This window comes from Camelus ferus, chromosome 34 (assembly GCF_009834535.1).
Source record: "Camelus ferus isolate YT-003-E chromosome 34, BCGSAC_Cfer_1.0, whole genome shotgun sequence".
In the NCBI taxonomy this organism is placed as follows: Eukaryota; Metazoa; Chordata; class Mammalia; order Artiodactyla; family Camelidae; genus Camelus; species Camelus ferus.
In genome coordinates this window covers 1,147,597-1,171,787 of record NC_045729.1, presented here as the reverse complement: position 1 = coordinate 1,171,787, position 24,191 = coordinate 1,147,597, and the positions used below count along the sequence as shown (strand labels likewise).

The window sequence follows — 24,191 nt, the reverse complement described above, 5'->3', positions numbered from 1 at the left end:
TTGGTTAAACCTTCACCAGTATTAAAGCTGGGCTAGTCATGTGTCAGGCACACTTTAGGAGTTATGTGTGTGTGTGTTTTCAGGAATAAACCTGGCATTGTTTGGATAGCACTGTCTAGAATTAGTCATCCGTCCTTGGAGTGCAGCCGACAGCGTGGACAGCCAGCGCCAGCAAGTTCCCCGGAAGCCCATAGTCAGGTTTGCTGTGTTGCCGCTCAGGATTAGAGTGAACACAGGCGCACCTGCTCAGCCCTGAGCGCACACACACCTGTTCACTGGACTCAAAACTGTCAACCTCAGCTGGAGCGTCTGTAGAAGCTGCGGAGCTGCCTCTGTCCTGGGGCCTCCGTCCTGGGGCCTCCACACCGAGCGCAGCAGCCTTGCTGCAGACACCTGTCTGACCTGCTCTGCAAGGCTGGGCTGTTCCCTGGGGCCTCTGGCAGGACTTTGTGTTAGGCCGCATGTTTAATAGCAGCCTTAGAAGTACAATGACTTTATCCTAAGGTTATTTCTATTTTAAAAATATATGCTAGTGAGTGCATTTAGGAGGTGAAAAGTCAGTATGTAGAATGAAATAAATTATAAGACACCCCAACTGAAGAATACTGAGGGGGTCATTGCTTATAGGTTCAAGTGCAGTGTAGTATAACGTATGGGAAGTGATAAAATGATAGCCAAATTCATTTAAAAATAATTACTAAAAACCCTTTGTAGAAGAAATAAGCTTTTAAATAAAGTCATCTTTATTTTCTCTGCAGAAAGTTGGCTAGCATAACATTTTTTTCCCCTAAAACATGCTACCTTAATGCTGTTGTATTGATGATGTGACAATATTGATGTGTGGTGTTGGGGATCCAAAGATGAATGAGACAAATGCTTTGACCTTAAGTAATCTCCATCCTAGAAGGGCAGTATGATATATAATAAACAGCAGGCTGTAAGGCCATGTTGGATGTAAGAGCAGTGCTCAGAGTGCTGGTAATTCAGAGGAAGGCACATTTTTGTCTGTGCTGCATCCACACTTGTTTGGGGGAAGGCTGCACATTCGGCTCGTGCCTCAGAGTCACCCATGAGCCTGTGTGCGGGCTTCGTGCATCTGACTGCAGTGCCTTCCTGCTGACACAAGCTGGAAATCCATAGCAGGCTGGAAAAACAAACTGACCCACAGGTTCCTTTCAGAGCTATCAGCCAACTAATTCCATCAGTATCTCTGTGTTCTCTTTTCAGATCCCTGTATCCTTCATGATAAATTTTGCATTTTTAAGATTCCACCAAAGTTGGGATCTTTCAGCCCTGCAGCAAGCATTTCAGTGTTTCCCATGGACCAGGCGGTTATGCTGGGGCCTAGAAATCAAGGTGAGAAGAATGCACTGTGATGGTTTAGACACGGGCTCTGGAGTTTTCCTAGTGGGGACTGGCTGGGTTTTAATCCTTTTGTGACTGGGGACTCTTTGCCTCAATTTCTTCATCTATAAAATTGGAGTATTAGTATTACCTACATTGTGAAGCTGTTGGAAGAATAAAAATTAACGTTCTTAAAGGGCTTAGAACAGTGCTTGGGAAATGCTCAAATAATAACTTTTTTAGTATTTTTGTTGAGATTAACACAAACACTCACCTCATGGTTTGGGTTTGCTTTTGCACCTTATGTGTGTCTCTGATCTAGTGCTGTCTCCTTGCATCGTGGTTGGTTGTTTACAGTCGCACCTACTGAGTGCAAGTTACTGCCCAAGGTGCAAGCTGGTCCAGGCACATGTCTTCCCATCCTTTTATCCACTTCCTGTTAGCCCTTTCCTCTCCTTACTTCCTGCCAACACTGCCGTTCACTGCTCGCCTCTCACAGTCTTCCCTCTTGTGCTGTCTTGAGCCCCACTTTTATGTCAGACCTCCCTAAAGCCTGAATTGTGCATGACAGAACCATCGTCTGCTTTGGTTTCCTGACTGAAGCCTGGCTTTCTCCTCTTAACACTGATTCTTGGTGAGTCATGTGGAAATTGATCTTCCATGATCCACATGGCTGCCGGTCAGGACCTGAGATCAGCCCTCCCTTAGCTTCTCCTGACTCTTTGTCTTCTACCCTGCTAGGGAAAAAAACAACAAACAAGCAAACAAACCCTCCTGCATTCACTCTTGCCAGCCATCTCAATTTCTTCACTAAACTTCTCCTTCTTTTTCCTGTGCCTGCCATACCAGTCCCTAACTTGAGTCACCCACTGCCATTGCCCTCAAGAGCCCCTCCCTCCAGAGTCCAGTCAAGGGCTCAGTAAGTCTTGAGTTAACACAGGAACCCCAAACTAGCTTGACATATTCAGCATCAGAGTTTTCTGACAATGCTGTCAAAATATGGAACTGGCTTCCTCTGATCATTGCGAGTTCCTTACTAATGAGGATCTCAGGGAGAGGCAGGAAGCCTTGTGTCTGTAGAGGAGACAGAATGTCAGATGTAACCCTTTCTGACCAGTAATCACTGCTTGCACACTAAGTATTCTAACATCAGTGGTTCTCAGCTGTCCTGTGTCTGCACCATTCATGTGCTCCTAGCGGCAATATATATATGCAGTACTTTGTGCAGGGATGTATTTATTACTAGGAAAGGTGTGGGAATACTTTGTTCTCTTTGAGATTTCACGGACTAGGTGTTCCTACAGTTCTGATTATTCCTGGCATCCTTTCTGATGCTGTGGTAAGCCTCGTCTTATACCGGAGTTGGCAGGCCCTGGCTCTTCTCCACCGAAAGGCCTCGGAATGCTTCGTTCCAGCATCAGGAATTTCATCATCTTGCAGCTTTATCACTTCCCATTCCTGGTGTCCTCTCCTTGCACAGGCTTTTTAATTGTTTTTTCCTTTTGCTGGTTATTTCTCACCTTTAGGACTTGGCTTTTAAGGTCAAAACTTCTAACAGGGCTCCTTTCTTCCACCCATCTCTAAAGGGCTTACTTTTAAAAAGCAATCTGAGAATCAGAAGCCAGGTATGATCAGAAGCAAGATTTTAGTTCCCAGCTATTAGAGAAGAAGATGAGGCTGGGGGACATCTGAAACTTGAAAGATCACTGTATTGTTTTCCATCTCTTAATATATTTCATCAAATCTAAAATATTTCATCAAGACTTACGAATATAGGTATATATATGCATGACCAGGACATTATGCTCGTACACCAGAAATTGGCACATTGTAACTGACTATATACTTCAATAAAAAAAGAAAGAAGATATTTCATCAAATCTTTTTTATGTTCTAACATCTCTGAAGTTGGGATAATTTTTTCAATTGGTGGTGATTAAAAATTTGTGAGACACTGAAATGTAGATTGGCCTAAATTTTAAAATATAACTGTACAAAAGTTCCTGCCTCTGAATAGTAGCAAAGAGTATGAATATTCCTGGGTATATAACTGAAACATTGACTGACGTCCCCGCCCCCTCCCCTAAAGCCAAAGCATGCTATATGTGGTTATACCTTCTATACCTCTGGGTCCTTCTTCAGCCTTCTTAATTGTAATTAACAGCCATAAGAGTCACAACAATAGTAACTGTTGTTTATTGAGCACTTACTGTTTTGATCAGCCACTGTCCTAAGCGCTTTACATGCATAAACTCACTTAATCATAACAAGTAGGACCTGTAACCTCCATTGTACAGAAGAGGAATCAGAAGCTCAGACAGATTAAATAATTTGTCCAAGTTTACCTGGCGGAGGAGCCAGGATTTAAACCTAGGCTCTTAACTCCTGTGCTTTCCTGCCTCCCGTAAATTCCTTGTTGCTTGTTTTTAACATCTCTGAACGTAAAGATGCTAACAGTCGATCTTTAGAAATGGAGAAGACACTTTCCCTTACGTTTTTATCCAGTTCATCCAGAGTATTAAAAACAAGAGCAACTCTCTGGTCTGCCGCTAGTGAGGAAGGAAGAAAGGAGACATTTTCAAGGGAAAGGAGAAGCATATTCCTAGAAAAGATTCTGGAGGTGGAAACAAGCAGCAGCTTTCTGTTCTTTGCTGTGCAACCGGACCTTTTGCAAATACTCACCTAATTCAGGCCTGTGCTGCTTTCTTTCTAGAAACGTACGTGACTACATTATATCATATCTCATTAGCAGGGTGATGGTTACATACTAAACTTTGAAATTATATGAATAGTATTAATTTTCAAGGACCTGTTAAATTTGATCTGTTCTACAAAAACAGGCAAAACTGCATTTCTCTTTTGCCCCATTTAAAAAAACTCTAATGGATGGCTGCATAGTAGAATGTGTCTGTGTATACACACACATAAATGTATATATGTATTTATAATATTAATATAGTAGTACCATGATCCTGTTGGTATATGTTGGCAAACCACTTTAATTTTTCTAATTAAGAGAGTTACGCATGGCTTTTTTCACTCTTTCAACATCTCAGCGTGGTAGGAAGTTGGGTGAGAGCAGTGACACTCAGAGGCTGTCCCCTATGAGGGAACTAGGGAACTGACGAGGGTGCTAATGAGAGCCCTTTGCAGTCCTTTTACAGAAAGCGGTGCACTCAGGCCACTGGCTGTGAAAACAGTGAAAAGAAGGGAAGAGAAGGATTCAGGAGGAAGCAAGGAGGAAACTGCCAACCACGGCGTCATTGTTCTGAAGTCAGCGTGGTGCCCACTGCAACCTCGTTTTCTTGAGATCGAATGCCCATTTCTGAGTTTTGGAACTGAATGACCAACTTTGTGTGTTTGTGTTAACCTGGGAGATTTTGCCTTAACCACATTGTGGGCATTGAGGAGGTAGAAAAAAAGAAATAGACAGTTAAAGGATATTCGCATAAGCCCCACCTTCACTGGGCAGCTGTCACCGTGCGGTGTCGGAAGCCTGTGGTGGACCAGCCGGCAGGGGCGGGGCAGGTGCTGCTCTTCCTCATGGTCTTGGATGGTGGCTCATTTCTATAAACTTCAAAAAAAAATTACATTGGCAATTGCATCTGTCACTGATGCACTGAAATTCCTTATTTCAGAATATTCATTTCTGCACCTCTGTTGCTCATTGTTCATTCTGGCATGGATTCCTGGGCCTTATTACAATTTATACTTTTTCATCTGGAAAAGGGTTTTTTATTCTCACTCCTTGTCTTGTGTCTCAAAGCCAGTTCCTTACAATTAGTTCCTGCAAATGCTATAATGCCTCTTTGAGAAGCAAGGCTTTGTTATGGGCATTTGGAAACGTTTAATAGATTATGTCTTATTTTCCTTTATCCAAAAACGCCCCTCCCCCAACAATAGATTAAGAGAATAATTTCCCTTTATTAACTTTTTTTCTTTTAATATTTTCCCTTTGCTCATGTGTTACAGGTTTTTATTGTAGACCTGAAAGTCTTGACTAATACGAAATTTCAGTCAGTTGAAATCTTACTTTCAGTGCTATAAAAAGTACTGAGTTCATCTGCTTAACGTCTTAAATACACCTTCTCTCGCTGAGGCCTCTCCCTGGCCCCCTTGTTTAAAATTGGGAGCCCTGCTCCCGTACTCCTTTCCTTGTTTTATTTTTCTCTACAACACTTAATCTAACTCTGTATTTTTAAAATCCCACACCAGTACACACTAAATGCCATGAGAGCAAGGGATTTTGTCTGTTGCATTCTCTTTTCTACAGGCAGAGTGCAGTCAGGATGCTTGATGTGGAGACGGCCAAGCTTGGGCCCCGGGACTTGTTCTCAGCCGCTCATCCGTGAGACAGGGAAGGAGGTGGCGGATGTGTGTGTTTGGGGTGGTTTGGGGTACAGGTGAGCACTGGACAGATCTTAGAGGCGGAGTGCCAGTCCCGGGCCCTTTGCACCAAAACACCAGCAGCCACAGTACCCAAGACACTGGGCTGCTGGTTAGACGGGAACAGGTGGAGCCAGAGCATGGGATCAAGCTGAGTTGAGAATAAGGTAGAGACAGGGGTTGGCATGAGGCCTTCACCAAGTTGAGAGTTTCTGTATACAGAGAAGCCTTTTTTCAGTCACCTCTTTTAATAATTCATTGAATCATTTTACCAAGAAGAAGAAACTTCACATTAGCGCCAGGAGAGCAGTAACCATACCTGTTTTTTTCCCTACTGTTGTCCAACACTTTAGCAGAGTTCTGGTTCACATTAGATGCTTGTGAAATTCTAATTGAGTGAGTGAATGAAATCCTGTGTTGAGTGCTACATTTTCAAAGTGCGTATATTTTAAAAAAATTATTGTAGTGTAGTTGATTTACAGTGCTTCAGGCGTACAACAAAGTGATTCAGTTATACATAGCTGCGTATGTATCTGTTCTTTTTTAGATTCTTTCCCATTATAGATTATTACAAGGTACTGAATATAGTTCTCTGGGCTCTGTCTACAGTAGGGCCTGGCTGTTCTTCTGTTTTAAATATAGTGGTGTGTATATGTTAATCTCAAATTCCTAATTTATTCCTCCTCCCCTTTCCCCTTTGGAAACCATAACTTTGTTTTCTGTCAGTGACTCTGTTTCTGTTTTGTAAATAAGTTTGTTTATAACATTTTTTTTAGGTTCCACATATAAGTGATATTTGTCTTTCTCTGACTTACGTCACTCAGTATGATAAATTCTAGATCCATCCATGTTGCTACAAATGGCATTGTTTCATTCTTTTTTATGGCTGAATAATATTTCATTGTATATGTTCATATATTTATACACACACACACACACACACACACACACACACCCCCCACATCTTCTTTACCCATTCATCTGTCAATGAACACTTAGGTTGCTTCCATGTCTTGGCTATTATAAATAGCACTGCTGTGAACACTTGAGTGCATGTATCTTTTTGAATTAGAATTTTCATCTTTTCTGAATATATGCCCAGAAGTGGGATTGCTGGATCAGATGATAACTCTATTTTTAGCTTTTTAAGGAACCTCCACACTGTTCCCTGCAGTGGCTGCGCCAGTTTGCATTCCCATCAACAGTGCAGGAGGGTTTCTTTTTCTCCACACGCGCTCCACGTTTATCACTTGTAGGCTTTTTGATGGTGGCCATTCTGACCAGCGTGAGGTGGTATGTCGCTGTAGTTTTGGTTTGCATTTCTCTAATAACTAGGAACACTGAGCATCTTTTCACGTGCCTTTGGCCATCTGTGTGTCTTCTTTGGAGAAATGTCTATTTAGGTCTTCTGCTCATTTTTTGATAGAGTTGTTTGGTGTTTCTTTGGTTTTGCTTTTTTGTAAGAGCCGCTTTTTGCTGAATGCATTGCTAACGAGGTTTAGTCAGAAAAACCCAAAGCCCATGTCATTATCAGACTGCTCGGATTCCTCTTTCTTTGCTTCCACTTTCTTCTCCTCGGCGTGGCAGCAGTGGTGGAGAGGGCAGGACCTCCCTCTGGGGCGGCACCAGCTGCCGGGGCAGGGCCACCAGCGCCTACGTTGCAGGTGAGGCTCCAGATGCTGACATTGGCCAAAGCCTTTGCTAACGAGCCTGGGCAGAAAGGGTCAACATTTACACCTGCTGCTTAAATGAGGACGTTAGTCTTATCCTCTGTGACTGTCACCTCATCGTCATGCAGGATGAGGGCCAATTAGAGGCAGGCGAGCTCGGGGATGAGTTCTAGGTGGGCACTGCCGGGCGCGGCGCGATGCCAGTTGCCAGATATAGTGACAGCCTCACCCCAGTGCGGCCTTGGCTTCCTCGGAAGGACCAGGCACCTTAGCAGCAGCTGAGGAAAGCATGTTTGTTTGTTTCTTTGTTTTTGATATCAAGCTGTTTTTATATTTTGGAAATTGATATTTTGTCGGTTGCATCGTTTACAAATATTATTTTCCCATTCTGTAGATTGTCTTTTCATTTTATTTATGGTTTCCTTTGCTGTGCAAAAGCTTTTACGTTTAATTAGGTCCCATTTGTTTATTTTTTATTTTATTTCCACTACTCTAGGAGATGGATCCAAAAAAATCTTGCTTCAATTTATGTCAAAGAGTGCTCTGCCTGTGTTTTCCTCGAGTAGTTTTACAGTATCCAGTCTCATATTTAGGTCTCAAAGTGCATATTTTATGCCCGCCCAGTATGTAAAAATCTAGCTAAAACACGATTTTTATCACCATCTTACCTCAATTTTTTTTCTTCACTCAGTTTCTTCATTTTACCAATGTAGGATTTCTTTAAATAAGTTTCCTTGGTAATTTTGAGAGACGATTCAGTTTAAAAGTGCATTGACTATGTAACATTCAAAACTATATGTTTTATATAAAGACATATTCTCTAATTATAGCTGTTGGATTTACCTCACTGTTAATTGTTTCATCTTTAAAAATCTCTATTGTGGGTTGGGGGTGGGGGCAATGAAAAAAATCCTTTGGCAAAGGGTTGGCTCTCTGATTATGTATTTAACCCGAACTACGTAACAAGCTGGGCCTTTCCCCTTGGTTTTCTTAAGTTCCTCACACTATTCCTTTTCAGCTGTTTTACTTCATGCTATGTTCTCAAACTTTCTGTCTCTACTTAGAAGATGGAGGAGAACCTTAAACCACGGTACTATGTTGCGTGTTACTAGTTTACATACGTGTTCCTGAGCCACAGAAAGTTGGTTATGCTGCAACTGAGAAATGAAGTTCAGGCGAGCAGTCACCTGTTTGAACACAAGTTACTCTTAACAGCTGGAATATTTAAAACAGTTTTGTTCCCTCCCCACCCCGTGAATTTCATGGACTTGAAAATAATTTTAAATTGGTAGGCGAAATTCATTGCTTAGCTCCTTTGAAATCATCTGGCCTTTTCAAAAAAGAAAGCTTTAATCATACTGTCTTCTTCGGGAAGGCCACTTCCTTGGTGTCAGTTAGGGAGCCGGTGCGTCTGGCCCACCCTGCAGTTTCTTTACGGGTGTAATTAACCTAACTGTCTTCTCAGTGCTTTATGCTAGAAAAATGGAAACTACTTTAAACTTCTGTAGACAGTGATATTTAAAATATGCTTAGCTTGTGAACAAGGTTCAACTTTACTCTAATGCAAAAATCTGCACAACATGATGAGGCACCGTGTGGCATTTTGACTGAATTTTGTGCACTGTATGTAAGTCCTGGAATATGGACAAGAGAAAAAAAAGTCAGATAAAATAGTGAATCGTGCAGATTTCTGTTCTGAGAGAAGCAGCTTCGTGTCGTGAAAAGTGGCTGAGACACCTGGCTCAGTCATCACTGGGCTTAAACCCTGCCTCTGCCGCTGCATAGCTTGTGGCGAGTTGTGTAACCTCCCGAAGGCCATTTTTTAAATAAAATTAGGATAATGAAAGTATGCATTTCATAAGGTTGTGAAGGATTAAATGAAATAATACATGTAAAGCTTGGTGCATTTCCATAATCAGTATATAATACATGCTAGCTACAAAATATATATGTATAATATTTATTATACATAACATATATCGTATGTATATGGTGTGAGTGTGTGTGTGTGTGTGTGTGTGTATAGTGTGTACTGTAATTGGCATTGGCCCCAGGCCGTTTTGAAGGTGTCTGATAACATTACTGTCTCAAGCCTCCTAGACAGATACTCATGTTATTTAAGTGAGTAGAATCAGCAGATTACACATTAGCAGATATTTTTCATTGCTCCTAAAATCTTACAAAGTGAAATTATATTAACATGTCATATGAACTCCCTGTTACCCTTTTGGGTGTTTTGCATCTGACCAGCATCATTTCATTTTCAGTAAAAGTGAGATATCTTTTCTAGACACACAATCCAACTAATGCAAATTATTTCACTGCATCATTCTGCGTGCGACGTGCACGTTGTGTATACCACCTGCACACCCCTGGTCAGCTTGAAAATTAGTTTTCACAGTGTTAATTGCTCTCTGTTGTTGCAGGTAGGAATATGTCCTTGATTCAGTTCTTCTCATCGTAGGAAACATTAAATTCTCACTTGCTTTATAGAAATGGTCTGGGAATATGTAGTATCTAGTAAAACTGCATTTCTGTAAGTCACACTCGGTATAACAGTAGTAACCCCTAGGTCGTCCAACTTGAAAAAGGAAAAAAAAATCTGCTCTTAAAATAATGTTGAAAACTCTACTTTATTTATGTTGGCCTTCACTCAGCAGATTTTTTTAATAAGCCTGGTTGTAATCTTTTCACTGCTCATGGCAAATGAAACGCCACAGTTTAGGAAAGGCGTGAGAATGGGTGGGGGTAGGGGGAGTGGCTTCAGGAGTGTGCCTCTAGACACGACAGCGGAAATTGTCTGACAATCTGATGTCAAGATTAGAAAAAACTTATGACAGTGCCACACAGTACTTCAGTGATGGATATTCACAGTTATATCCTTGTCATCAAGAAGTGCCAAGTAACGTTCAGCGTTGTAGAAAGCGAGATAGCGTATAATTTCCTAGCAATTTCAACTGAGAGCACCAGACCAGGCATATAGTGTCATGTAGTGGAAATAGCGTGCTGACCGTCACATCATGACCAGGCTGCTTTTTTGTTCGGTTTCCATTGGCCCATCTCTTATCTTTGTGAGGTCAAAAGAAACTGTATAGTTAAAGGGTCTTAAAATTCTCCACAGATGAAAGTGGTTGGTAGAAACAAACCACTTTTTTCTTTGTTGACACTGATTATGATGAAGACGACCGTCAGTCAGGCGTTTGGTTAGCGCAGGTGTTCTCGAGTCGGCACTGCTGCCGCTTGGAGCTGGATGGTTCTTGGCTGTGGGGCCGTGGCCTGTGCGCTGTGGGGCGTTCAGCAGCGTCCTCGCCTTTACTCACTAGACACCAGCAGCGCTAGACGTTGCCAGATATCCCCTGAGAGCCAAAAAAATTGCCACAGGTTGAGAACCACTGAGTTAGTGTAAGTGCATTTAAGTTTGATATGAATTTATATTTAAATATAATTTAAATTTAAATTAGATATGAACCAAAATGCATTGTTGATATCCTTTTAGCTGTTTGGGGAACGTTCAGTTACCGTCATCGCTGGTTGGCCATTTGGTGCAGTCTGCTCTCACTTTTTTATTGCTGTAGAATGGAGGAGAACTTGTTTCGCATGGTCCATATGGTGACTTTGAACTACGGAGAAAGATTTCGCAGACTCGCAGGGAAGTATGCATCGTTGCTTTAGCTTCACATTGTAGAAGCTTCTAGACTTTCTGGTGGTCCACATAATTCCCAGCAGAGTGCCAAGCGCTGGTTGAAGAGGGGAGTGTTTGCAGCCTGTCTGGTTTGTCCCTGGTGCCCCCAAAGGGCTGGCGCTCTTGAGTGCAATCTCTCTGGGTTTGCAGAACTGCGTGAACACAGTGCGGCGGCGGGGAGCTCGGGAGAATCCACAAGGGGGATGAACGTTGCCAGCCGTTGCCGCCCCGACCAGAGAGGGCGCGCCGGCCTTGGCTTCTCACCGGCTCCTCTTACTCCTCGTTCCATTAGGCGTTTGATCGTTTTCATACTGGTTTTGCAGGGGTGTGAACCAGGCCAGAGGATGGGCAGAAACAGCAGAGGAGGCTGGGGCTATGGGGATGCTTTGAGAGAGTTCTACGTCGGCCCAGGAGTGAGGACCGAGTGTGAGAGGTGCCTGGGAGCTCAGAGGAGATTGGAGGGGTTGCTGTGCAGGGGACGTGTCACTCATTCTTGTGCTGAGGCCTTCCACGTGCCAGGTCCTGAGCAGAGAGCTTTATACACACGGCTTCATTGACTCCTCCCACCAGTTTGCTGAGGCACGTCCTGTTTCTCTTACCACCCCCCCCCACCCCCCACCCCCCCGTTCTTGTCACGCCTGGAAGGCAGATTTGCAGTCGGGAGACGGTGCGTTGTGTGGCGAAAGATTTTAAAAGATTTATTTAAAATGGAAGGAAAAGTATTACCCCCAAGAAAGGGAAGAAAAGAAGTGGTGGTTTTGTCTCTCCTTTCTCTTACACCCTCCCTTAGAGGTGGTCCCTTGACAGGATGGCTCTTGTCCCTGGAGTGCTTAGTCACGTCTGGCCCTTTGCACGTGTCCTTGCCCGTGGTGCACACAGAAAACCCATGGGGGGGACCCTAAACTGCAGTGTTATATATAGTACAATGAATGTTGGTCATCTCTGATTAAGTCCTTTCTGCTACTGCACAGTCATGGCTGTCAGGTTTGAACCAGTATTTTTGTTTATTTTTTTGCTGGCACGCGTTTAGGAGAAGTAAAGCCCCTTTATGCTGGAGGCGGGTGTAACACCATCTTCCAGACCCTCCTCCCTCTCCTCCACCCATCTGCCTGGTGCCCCCACCTATCTAACTCCCTAACATTTACGTTTATTCCACAGACGAGGAAGCCAAGGCTTCACAAGGGTGGCCCACTTGCCCAAAGGCTCACAGCTCCTGACTGGTAGAAACAGGACACACTCAGGCTGGTCCAGGTCTGGAGCCCACAGCCATAGCAGCATCATTCAGTTCAAACCCTGCTAGAAATTACATTCCTTGTTTGCTGGATTGAGAGGCAAAACATAGTAGAAGCTTATCTTTTATCCTGATAAAACAAGTAGAAATGAAAGTACTTCGGACCGCCGAGGAGGCAGGGTGCTCCCTGGCCTCCTGAGCGCCCGCGACTCCTGGCAGGAGCCCGCTCTCTGCTTCCTTCCTCCCAGGGGTGTGCGTGGCTTCGTGGTCTGGGTCGGTAGCTTGTTAGTCCAGTGGATATTTAGGCAGATTGTTTTCACTTTTTAAAGATAGATATTTTTAAGGCTGGAAAGGTAACTACATGCCCTGTAGCTGTTGATTTATGGTAAGATAAATGTATAAGTCGCCCAGACATAGCTCAGATCACTGTTCCTGCCCACTGCCATTTGCTTAAATAAATCTCTGGATTGTTCTTTTCTTAGAGGATGACTTCAGGTGATCCCAGTTGTTGAGCAATAGACTAGTAGCCCTCGAGTTTTATAGGATGTTTAATGATAAATAAATTCCTGTCTCTGCTAGTTAAGCAAAGTCCACTGAACCGTCAGCTCTGGGATCTGGTCGTAGTGGCTCAGCTCATCCCCATCCACAGCTATTCCTTAAAAAAGTTTTATCTTTTAAAGCTCTTGCTTGCAAGTTGTCACATTCCTCCAAAGTTTTCACTTTTCTTTATGATTAAGGAGTTTGTGAGAATCAGAATGTCAGGTCAAGAAAATCTCTTACTCTAGGAGAGTGCAGTGCTAATGGTGGTCAAAAGGCCAGATGGAAATGAACGATACAAGCTTCTAGTAGTTGAGTTTTTTGTGTTTGACTATGATGACAATTTTGAGGAAGGAACAGTATTTTAAAGGGCCTAAAACCAAACTAAAGTAATACATTGTGATTTTAAAAATTGACAGACTGATTTAAAAAAAAAAAGCCGCTTTTTTGAGATAGAGTTCAGATACCAAGCAATTTACCCATTTAAAGTAGACAGGCTGACTTCTGAGATGGAAAAACTTTGAATTGTTTCAATACCATCCCATAGAACTCTGAATTAGACAATGATTTTTGACAGAGGAACTTTTTTTCTCTTTGAAAGTGCTTAAGGTTTTGGCGGCCTTTAAGAAGACTGTCTACCTCAAATTTGCAGCCATTTAAACTTTCTACCAAATTGTGTAACACGCTGAAGTGGTGACTGGTCATGTAAATAGATGTGGTTGACTGCTGGTTTAGCAAATTGAGCTAGAAGAGCAAGGGTCATTGATGAGTAAGCTCCCATGCAAATACGTACCTTCCTCCAACATTTACCAGTTGAAGACTTGGGTGTGCTCACAGCTGTCTGTGAAGGAATGCGAGGTGAGCGAAGGGTAAAGATGACTCACGCGTCCTTCCAGAAATGGGAAAGCCTGCACTTGGTGTAATCAGATTTGTTAGAAAAAGAAGTTGGTGCCTGATGAAGTTATTAGTGAAACTTTGTCTAGTCCTTAGAAGGAAAAAAATCCTTTAAAAGGATATACAGTATTCATAATATGGCTCTTTAAACAAATGAACTCATTTACAAAACAGGAACAGACTCACAGATATAAAAAACAAACGTATGGTTACCAGGGGGAAAAGGGGATGGGAAGGGATAAATTGGAAGTTCAAGATTAGCAGACTAACTACTATATATAAAACAGATAAATAACAAGTTTCTACTGCATAGCACAAGAAAGTATACTCAATATCTTGTAGTCACTTATAATAAGAATATATGTATGACTGATACATTATGCTGTACACCATAAATTGATATAACATTGTAAACTTACTATACATCAATAAAAATAAATAAAAAATTTTAAGTGAAACAAAAAAATAATATGGCTCTTTAAAAGTAAGTTTTTACATGCTTAATATTTGTAAAAGCAGCCTGTATTGAAACTTTCTTTTTAATTTGCTATTTCTGTGGTATAAAATAGGTATTTAGGAACTTTGATTTTTTAAATTATTTGATTTTGGGGGGGAAGGTAATTAGGTTTGTTTAGTTTTAGAGGAGGGACCGAGGTACCAGGGGCTGAACCCAGGACCTTGTGCATGCTAAGCGCGCCCTCTGCCACCTGAGCTAGAGTTTCCCCTAGGAGCTTTGATTTTGACTTAACATAATTCCTACCCTTTGACCATTGCTTGGGAATGATGAGATTGCAGAATGAGGGCTGCCTGTGGTACAATGGCTCTTTATGTGGGTGAGGATTGAAGGAAGCAGCGTCTCATGCTGGAATATTGAATAAAATCTGTTGTTTCTGTGTGTGAGTGCTGAAATTCGCAGTTGAGAAATGTACTTACTGCGTTCTGTTATTATACATTGGTTGTTTTGGAACTAAACTTACACATCTCATGTAAATGGTCATTTTGAGAATGAGGCCTAATTTGAGACTGGGAGTTAGGCTATACTGTGAGTTGTGAATAAGATACAGACTGTTTCCAGGAGTCTAAAATTTTGTCTGTTAGACACAGATTCAAAACAGCTCCTGCAAGGACTTCCTGCCTGTGGAACTTCCAATTTTTCTAGAGAAACCTCAAGGCTGGAATTTTATGTAAAATTTCTCAATAACTGCAACTAATTAAAAAAGGTTGCTTTGTTTTGTGCATGTGCACGCTGGCCTGGGCAGCGTAGGGCACGCCTCTGCCCTCAGTGGAAAGAGCATGAATACCTGCTACACAGACTGGAAGTGGTCAGGCCTGGAGCGCATACAGGTGCCAACGATCTGCAGCAGGGGCCACGAGGGGCGTCCACAGAGCAGGAGGGACACTGATCTGGGCCCTGAAGGTGGGACTTAGCCGTGGTCAGCGAGGGATGTGTGTCCTGCCCAGGTGGGGAAAGCGCAGGGAGAAGACTGCTGCGAGCGCGGGTAGTTCAGCGGGCCACGAGTCTCAGGCCCTGGACATGTAAAGGATAAAGCAAAGCTCTTCCCGTGATCTGCATACGCCACCTCCCCAGCTGAAGACAACAGCAAGAAAAAACAACCCTCCGCAGATGAACCATGCGCTTTTCTGTCATGGAGCCGCTACTTGGTCTGCTGTTCTGTAGGGAGTCACCCGTTTTTCATCTGAGGAGTCACTGAATTGAAAAGAAAACTTTCATACATCTTTTTTTTTTGCTTTATGAGAGGAAGGTAATTAGGGTTATTTATGTATTTCTATTTGGAGGAGGCACTGGGGATTGAACCCAGGACCTCGTGCCCGCTAAGCACGCGCTCTGCCACTTGAGCTGTACCCTCCCCCCAACATCTTTAAGTGAAGAAGATATTGGCTCAGTATGGGAAGAATTTAAGTCTTTTGTCCCTTAAACTTTGTTTCTCCTTGACTATACTTTCGTATTTTAGAATCGCCTTTATATTTCTCAGAGTAATTTCTGGGGTGTGGTTGGATGGCTCAGATAAAGGCTATTAAATTGATTCTTTCACCTTCCCAGAGTTAAAGTTTATTGTCCTTCCCTTTAAGCAACAGATTTCTGATTTAAGGTGACACCATTATGATATCCACACAGTTGTGTTGTATTAAATGAGACTGTCCTTCGAAGTACGAAGGAGAATCAGGACACAACTAAGAATTACATGTACAGTGAATAGTCTGTACTTAGTCTGTGCATGTACATTCTAGTCTGGGTTGTCCATTAACTTGCTCAGTGACGTGGCAAATCACTTACCTTGAACGACTTGCTTTGCTATTCACCTGTTAGATGTAACCTGGCTGAATACTTAATAGGGCAAGGTTTGGAGTACAGAGACAAAAATACTATTCTTCCTCAGAGCATACTGTGTCTGATTTGTTCACCTTGCATCTTTACACATAACAGGCACTCAAATATTTTGTTGGTTAAAACTAATGTAGAAGAGAAATCTTTTTTTTTTTTTCCTTCTGTATGGTGTTAGGAGAGGCAGGAGGTATATGTTTTCAGAGATTGTTTTTATGAGAATTTGTGTGGAAGAAAAAAACCAAACCACTCATTAAGAGGGAAAAAACACAGATACAAGACAAAAAACTGGCAAAAAATGAGAAGTTTTCTTAATTTCTATTTCTGATATTTTTGTTGTTCATGTATAGAAATTCAACAGATTTCTGCATGTTAATTTTGGATCTGGTAACTTTACCGATGTTATTGATGAGTTCTTGTATTTTTTTGGTGATGTCTTATAGGATTTTCTATGTATAGTATCATGTCATCAGCAAACAGTAGCAGTTTTACTTTTTTCTTTCCAGTCTGGATTCCTTTTATTTCCTTATTCTTGTCTAATTGCTGTGGCTAAGGCTTCAAGTATTATGTTGAATAAAAGCGGTGAGAGTAGGCATCCTTGCCTTGTTCCTGATCTTAGAGGAAATGTTTTCAGCTTTTCACGGTTGAGCATGATGTTAGCTGTGAGCTTGTCATACATGACCTGTATGTATTATGTTGAGTTCTGTTCCCTCTATACCCACTTTGTTAAGAGTTTTTATCAAAGGTGCATGTGGGCAGCCTGAGGAAAAAGGATTCAGTGCATATGGAGGAATAGACATAGTATCTTTTGCACCAGGCTTCTCCCCTGAAACGATGCAAACAAGAAAACAAAGAAGCAACAGCTTTAGTACTCAGAAACAAACAGAAAACTATAAACTTAGAATTCTATACCACTGAAAATATCTCCCAAAAATGAAGGTGAAATAGGAACATTTTAAACATTTTCAGACGTACAAAAGCCAAAAGAATTCATCACCAGGTGGACGGGCTTTCAGGTACCCTATTTGATTGGACAGAGATGATCTGACTGTAAATAGGCAGACTTTCGCTGGGCCAGTCAGAGTGTCTTTCAGGAACGTGGAACCTGGACCATGAAAATCACATAAATATATGAAGTTGGGGCCTACGTGTGGTAAGCCAGGGAGGCTGAATAACACAAGGTTGTGAGCAGAGAAAGAATAGTCCGTGACGTGAGACCTAGCAGTGAGGCCAGAAATCTCCCTTGGTTTCTGGAGCTCTTACAATTCCCCATTCTAATCTTTCCTGAGACTGAGTTACAGCCCTGCATGTGGTTTCTTTGTGAGAAACCATTTCATCTTTAGAATAAACTTAATCTGTTTAAGCTAGCCCTATATGTTCTTGGATACTTGTCGCCCCCCACCCCCCAAAAAGAGTCGTTTGCAAATTTTCTTTCTTGTTTATTTTAGTGTAGATATGCTGAGGTTGTCACACCATGAGGATTTAGCATTTCTAGGCCCGTCACCTTTGGGTTATTCAGAATGTTTTCTCAGGGAACTTTAAGGCCTTGGGTTTCTGTTGAGTTGTGGTAGAAAAATATGCTATGTCTTTTAAAGTTAGTTCCTTTTCTCATTATGAAGGGGCAAAGCCCACCAGCAAGACCTCCCAGGCAGGGCCATTGCCCTCCCGCTTTTGCACTTCTATAAAAGGGCTTGCTTCTAGGAAAACGAAACATACCCCTAAGATTCCATTGGTTCCCAAAACCTCACTCCTGATTGGTCCATTTCTAACACCTCATTTTGCATATGGCGCAAACTTAATAAAAACCTAAAACCCTGTAAAAGCCTGTGTAAGCCTGCAGTCAAGGTCCAGAGCTTGGAGTGTTAACTTCTCTGAGCCCTCCGGCATAATAAACCTGAGTTCTCCAACCCTCCGAGTGCTGCTTGGTCTCTCGACGGGATTCAGGTTTCTGTAACAATTATTTATAGTGCCCAGGCAGCCAGAAATTGCTGAAGAAATGAAGAAAACAGTGGCAAGTGTCTCTCAATGTTGGTGTAAGAGTTCAGGAACAGTTAGGGTTTATGTATGCAATTTTTGCTTTTCTAGTTTTCTCTACAAAATACCCCTATGTTCTGACTATTATTAGATAGCATCTTTTATTTTGCTCTTTAATTGATCACTAGTCTTTTTATAAGCCTTTTTAATCTTTGAATCACTAATATTTTAAAAACAGTACTAATGTGATAGATTCCAGCCTCTGAGTCCATATCAAATGATTCTTTTAAACAAAATTTTGATTCCTATTTGTCTGTATCTCTATAATCTTTTTTTTTTTTAACTTTTATTTAGTTCAGCAAGATCCTAAGCATGCTTTTGACCAAGTATTTTGCTGGTAAATCTCTTAAATTGACTAGACACAGATTTAGAATCTCAGACAATTCTTTTAATAGTTGCCTTTTTAAAAATTCCTCAGTGTTCTTGTTTCTAACAGCGAATCTTGTGATTCTTTGTATTTTTTCTTCCTTTCTGGGTGAAGTAACAAGAGTATTAAAGTCTTTTATGAAGGTTATGGTGATCTAAATACTCTTCAGGGGTGCTTTGACCTACTTAGAATGCTTCTTTGTGTTGGAGAGCATGTTTATCCCCAGGGTAGCTCTGCTACAGAATTGCCCCGTGTGAATACATTGAAACTTCCCTCTTGCAAGGCCTTTTATTACACAAACACAATGAAGCAGCATGCTGCCAAAAACAAGTGAGGAAGATTGCATTGTGCTTGACTTCCTTGCATTAAGAAGTTTTATTCATCCCAGTTCTACAGACTGTTTAACAATAATATTTTGAATAAGGATTTTTGCAGCACAGTTGCTTGCATGTGCTCATTCTCAATATGTTTGCTGTGTTAGCAGATAGAGACCCCTTAATTAGGAGGCCCACCGAAGTGTGGGTCCTTGCCCCCAGCTGTGAAAGAATTTGGAGCAGAGGCAGTGGGACAAAGTGAAAAAGCTGCTTTATTTCTCAAAAGAGGGAAAGGGAAGAAAGGCGCTCAAGCGAGGAAAAGGAGCTTGAGTGGGGAGCTGTCAGCCAAGATGACCAGTCAAGACCGCTCCAGCCCAGGTCAGGCCATGTGGACTTGTATGGGAGGCTTCCGGGTGTGTTGGAGCCAATCAGTCCTTGTACAGGCTCTTCCAGTTGTTGTCATAGCAATCATCAACTGCCATGGCGCTGGTGGGTGTGTCACTTAGCAGCTAATACATTACAGTGAGCATATAATGAAGCTCAAGGCCCATTGGAAGTCACATCCTCCACCATCTTGGGCTTAGTTGGTTCTAATCAGTTTTTGTTTCTTCTCTTTGCAGCTGCCTCCTGAGACTTAGATGAGAGTAATTGGTTTCTGTTTGAGGGGGAGGCAAGGGTATGATCCTGTGGGCAACAGCCTTGATAACATGCAGTTATAAACGAGAGGCAGGGTTTGGGGGGCACCACACAGGTTTCTACTTGGTATCATGTTGAGAAACATCTTTATGCATTTTGTTTAATAGGACATTATACATATACAGAAAAATTTACTTTATACTTAGAGCTTTTTTTTTTTTAAGGCATATGGTACTATGCCTAAAATTGCCACTTTTAAGAGCACAGTAGTGAAATCCTCCTGGATATTTAAAAATAAACTATCAAGATAGTAGTATTTAACTTATAGTATATATTTTTAAATGTATACAGTAAACACTTTAAATGTTTGCACTTATTAATAATGGATTTTTGTGATTGACAGCAGAATATCTATGTCATTCACTCTCTTTAGGATCAGGTCATTTGCAGTAGACTTTTCCCTCTGATCATTTTGTTTGTTTAAATGCAAGTAGATAGCTACCTAGAAATTAGAAAAAAGAGTCACTTAAAATAGTAAAATACGCAGGGCATATTCCTTTTGGTCATTTATCAGGATTTGAATTTGCAGATAGGTGATGTTTGTGAATATACAGTGTGATGAATGGAGAGGTGTTTTGAAGTACCTTTGGCCTCTAGGAGGCAGCATGATCTAGTTTAAAATTTCTGGGTCCTGAACAAGGAAAGCTGGTCTTCTGTCATGTGAAGAACTTTCCTGTATGAAAATATTTGCCCTCTGAATCATAAAGTTACACTGGGAATGAATAAAATAACAGCTGGTAGTCAGAATCCTAGAGAAGGAGATTTTGTGATTGTGCCATTCTCTTTATGGATACTTGAAAAGGAAAAGGAATGACTGTGAGTGCCGTGGCAGTAGCTTAATGAGTGAGGAAGTAAAGGAATTAATACTTTTAGTGCATGGGTACTTTTCCATTTGCAGACTGCAGTTCTCTTGTGTAAAACTGCTCTGTGAGCGTTACTGACACGCACAGTCAGTTCAGGGCTCTTTTATTTCTAGCCGGTGTTTTTGCTCAAGTACTATGTTAATCAAATTATATTTAAGTTAGCAGACGTTATGGCTCTCCTACGTTAGCAAATGTAGCTGTCCTGCAGCTATTATTAAAAGCAGTCTAAAAATTGGTCGAAATTCAGGAGATATATTATGCCAGTTTCTTCACTGTAATTGGGTACTTTTGCATATAATGCAAATGTACTCATGGCATGTGTTGCCATTGCTGGTTTAAGGAGAACAGGGAATGTGAATGTGTACATGAGGACAATGTGTGAGCTTCAGTCCATTGTGGCCTCTGTTTTCCTTCCTTTTCCTGTTTTCATGGCACCTGAATAATGGCTATTTAGTGACTTGGCTGAGAGTATTATGGTAAAAGGATAATGCCCCTTAAGTCTCCTGGAATTTCCACTTTTAGGAGAATTTGTTTTGCTCAAAACTCAAAGGTAGATTCAGAAGTCAAAGGGACTCGTAGGAGAATTTATTTGTAGCCTTATTTGTAAGATGGATATCGTTACTGTCATCCATTTAATTTTGGATCTGTTTCAACCAAAACCTCATAAAGTTCAGTCATGCGCTTTTATCTTTGAATGTGCTTAATTCAGAAAGAATTAACCAAAGTAATCAAAAGTTACACTGAAAGAACCGATAAATGTTGAGGAAGATTAGAATGCTGTGTATTCTAAAGAAGTCCACTAGTTTGTTTTCCACAAAGGGATGCATCCTTTAAAATGGAAGTCTCTGTGAAAAAATAATCTGACATTTTCTTGTTCGAATAGTCTGAGACTTCGCCTCCCTTTTGTGTTTGAGACACAAAGGCCTTCAGTCAGCTAATGAGCCGGGCTTCTTTTGCTTTACAAAATAAATAAATAAATGTTCAGTGTTTCTACATTGACAGGGTGATATTTGGGACAAAATGGAAATGGAGCTTGTATAACCTATTCTGAATTCTGTAATGAGCAGGCATGTACTTGATGAAGGAATTCAGTTATTTGCAAACCTTAAGATTTTAAAAAAGCAAAACAGGACTTCTCCCCTTTTCATGTATTCTACATTGTTATCAGAAAGTTACTTTTAGCTGAACATGTAATTTCTATCAAGAAAAACTGTCATTTTAAAAAGTATTCTATTTCAGCATTGCTTATGGATTTTTTTGTTTGTTTTGAGGTGGGAAGCCCCATGAAAAAGATGGCAGGACCCCCAGGCAGGGCCGCTACTCTCCTGCCAGCACCACTTTGTTCCCTGGCCCAGCGGCATTATCTCGCTTTTTAACTCTGAAATGGCATACTTCTAGGAAAGTGGAACTTATCCCTAAGATTCAGTTGGTTCCCTGAGCTAACTCGTATTTGGTCCATTTGTAGTTCCTCATTTTATGGAGCTAACTCCTGATTGGTCCATTTGTATCACTCCTGATTGGTCCGTTTGTATCACTCCTGATTGGTCCATTTCTACAAAGCTCGTTCCTAATTAGTCAACTTTGTTACACCTTATTTGCATATGATGTTGCAAAGTGTAGACTGGCAGACTATAAAAGCCTGTGTAAACCTACAGACGGGGTCCAGAGCTTGGAGTGTTAACTCCTCTGGGCCTGCTGGCGTAATAAACTTGAATTCTCCAGCCCTCTGAGTGCTGCTTGGTTTCTCACATGGATCCAGGTTGCTGTCACAACTGAGCTGTAACACACTTTGCTGCAAAGTTTGGTTTTGGATTTTTAAAAATTGCAGTATATAGTTGATTTACAATATTATGTTACTTTCAGGTGTATAGCATAGTGATTAATTTTTTTTTCTGTTTATATTCTGTTATAGGTTATTACAAAGTAGTGAATATAGTTCCCTGTGCTGTACAGTAAATTCTTGTTGCTTATCTATTTTATATATGATAGTTTATATCTGTCAACCCCATATTCCTAATTTGCCCTTTTCTCCCTCCCTCTCCCCTTCAATATCCATAAGTTTTGTTTGTTTGTTTGTTTTAACTAGAAATCAGAGTTACAGGAAAGAGAACTATTGTGAGATATTTTATCTCTTAGCCAAAGTGTGTCTAGGGTTATTTTTGTCCATTAACTTAATTCAGTACCACCACAACCAAAATAATAATGCTTAAAGGTGTTATGATCCTCTTAACGTGGGGTACTGCAGTAATTAGATGACTTTTCTTATCACTTAAAACTGTTACCATTTTGGAACTAGTCTATCCAATGCCACAAGCATACATCACAACTATACTATAGTGTGTATAGAGTATAGAGGGAAGTTTCTAGCATCGAATTGCTAGGGTCTTTTGCAAGAAAAGACAGCCTTGCTTGATCTATCAAATTAAAATGGAATAAAATGCACTGTTAGAGCATTTGATGAACTTTGTGATGTCTTCTGAGGACCCAGACCTCAAGGGTTGAGTTTTGTGGGTATGTGTTTATGTGTGAGTGTGCTGGGCTATTTCATTAAACATAGCCTATTAGGCACTATTAAAAAATGTTACGTTGTTATTTGTGCCCAAAACAGCATGTAGCTTATACAAATAGAATGCAAATTTCGAGGAAACCAGAGCCCTGGGGTTGAGCGGGACCTTGGGAGAGTGTGTGGTGTTTCCATCCGCCAGCTCTGTTCTCAGGAGCTGGGGTGAATTGTTCTGCTATTGAAATTAAATAACTAAATTGTTAATAATTAAATTCAATAATGACAGGATTGCTTTCCTTTTTGTTAATTAGACAATTAATACGATTTCCTCATTAAAATTTTTTTTTCACTCAGTTTCTTTTTTAAACCTTTATCATTTCCTGCCATTTGTCTGCTTGGGAGCACTAACTGAATTCAGGGTGAATTCAAACACTGTACAAATGAATGCAGATTAACAGAAAAACTCAAACAGCTTATACTTTGTGGCCTTGTTTGCTCGTGGCTGTAACTTTTTTTATTTCTAATAGGTGTAATATAATTATATTTTCTGCTAGTAAGTCCCCTGTGTGTGATAAAACTGAACTTAGTTGGTAAATCAGTACTTTATTTTATCCCACAGAAACATGTTCAGCAAAGAACATCATGAATTTCAAGCCCTCCATCACCCCAGTTACTGGAACTAGTGATTTGGTCCAGTGTTCTTACTTACCAGTGAGTCCCAGAAAGATTTAATGACTTGATTAAGGTCACCCCAAAAAATCAGTGGTAGGATTAGGGCTCTGTCATACAGCTTCTAAATACATACTCATGGTTCTGGATTTGACAGCAATACTTCACAGGTAGGATAACTGAATTTGGAGGGACTATTTTGTTTGGGAAGGATTTACTTATTCTTCACTAATGTAATTCTCATTTTTACAGATGAAACAGGAAACAGGCTCATTAGAGTTTAAGGGATTTGTCTAAAGATTGCTAATAAAGTTTCTCTGCTAGTTAAAGGAGCAGCCAGGTTTTGCACTGAAATTGCTGGTCCTTTCTTCATAACACTGGCTTTGGTAGTAGAGAAATCACCAACAGGAGTGATGATGTGTTCAGAAATCTCCTAAATGTGACATTGAATATATATATGTTCATGTATACCTGAAAAATTGTGCTCTACACTGGGATTTGACACAACATTGTAAAATGACTATAAGTCTATAAAAAAATGTTAAAAAAAAAAAAAGAAATCTCTTGAGTCATTGACTCACTAGAATTAAAATTTTTCAGAGATTTAGATGGCCAGCGGATGGTTATTTGAAAGAGATTATCAGTTTGGTTGGTAAA

General features: G+C 40.9%; 1 protein-coding gene, 1 long non-coding RNA gene and 1 pseudogene across 4 annotated transcripts in view; 1 reads left to right on the top strand and 2 right to left on the bottom strand.

The window, feature by feature from the left end:
* FGD4 (FYVE, RhoGEF and PH domain containing 4) overlaps positions 1 to 24,191 on the top strand; it is a 168,808-nt gene that overhangs the window by 8,921 nt on the left and 135,696 nt on the right. For 2 of the 3 annotated variants that reach the window (XM_032472990.1, XM_032472989.1), the window contains exon 2: positions 1,228 to 1,356. The exons of the other annotated variant lie outside the window; for it this stretch is intronic. In XM_032472990.1, coding sequence (XP_032328881.1) covers positions 1,228 to 1,356 — 129 coding nt within the window. The remainder of the gene's footprint in view (positions 1 to 1,227; positions 1,357 to 24,191) is intronic. 3 annotated transcript variants of the gene reach the window in all.
* On the bottom strand, positions 1,757 to 5,847 carry LOC116661283. Its single transcript, XR_004317122.1, has 3 exons — positions 5,563 to 5,847; positions 4,023 to 4,026; positions 1,757 to 1,766 (listed from the first exon to the last, which is right to left on the bottom strand). It is a non-coding gene; the product is annotated as an uncharacterized LOC116661283 (long non-coding RNA).
* On the bottom strand, positions 6,850 to 8,100 carry LOC116661350 (annotated as a pseudogene).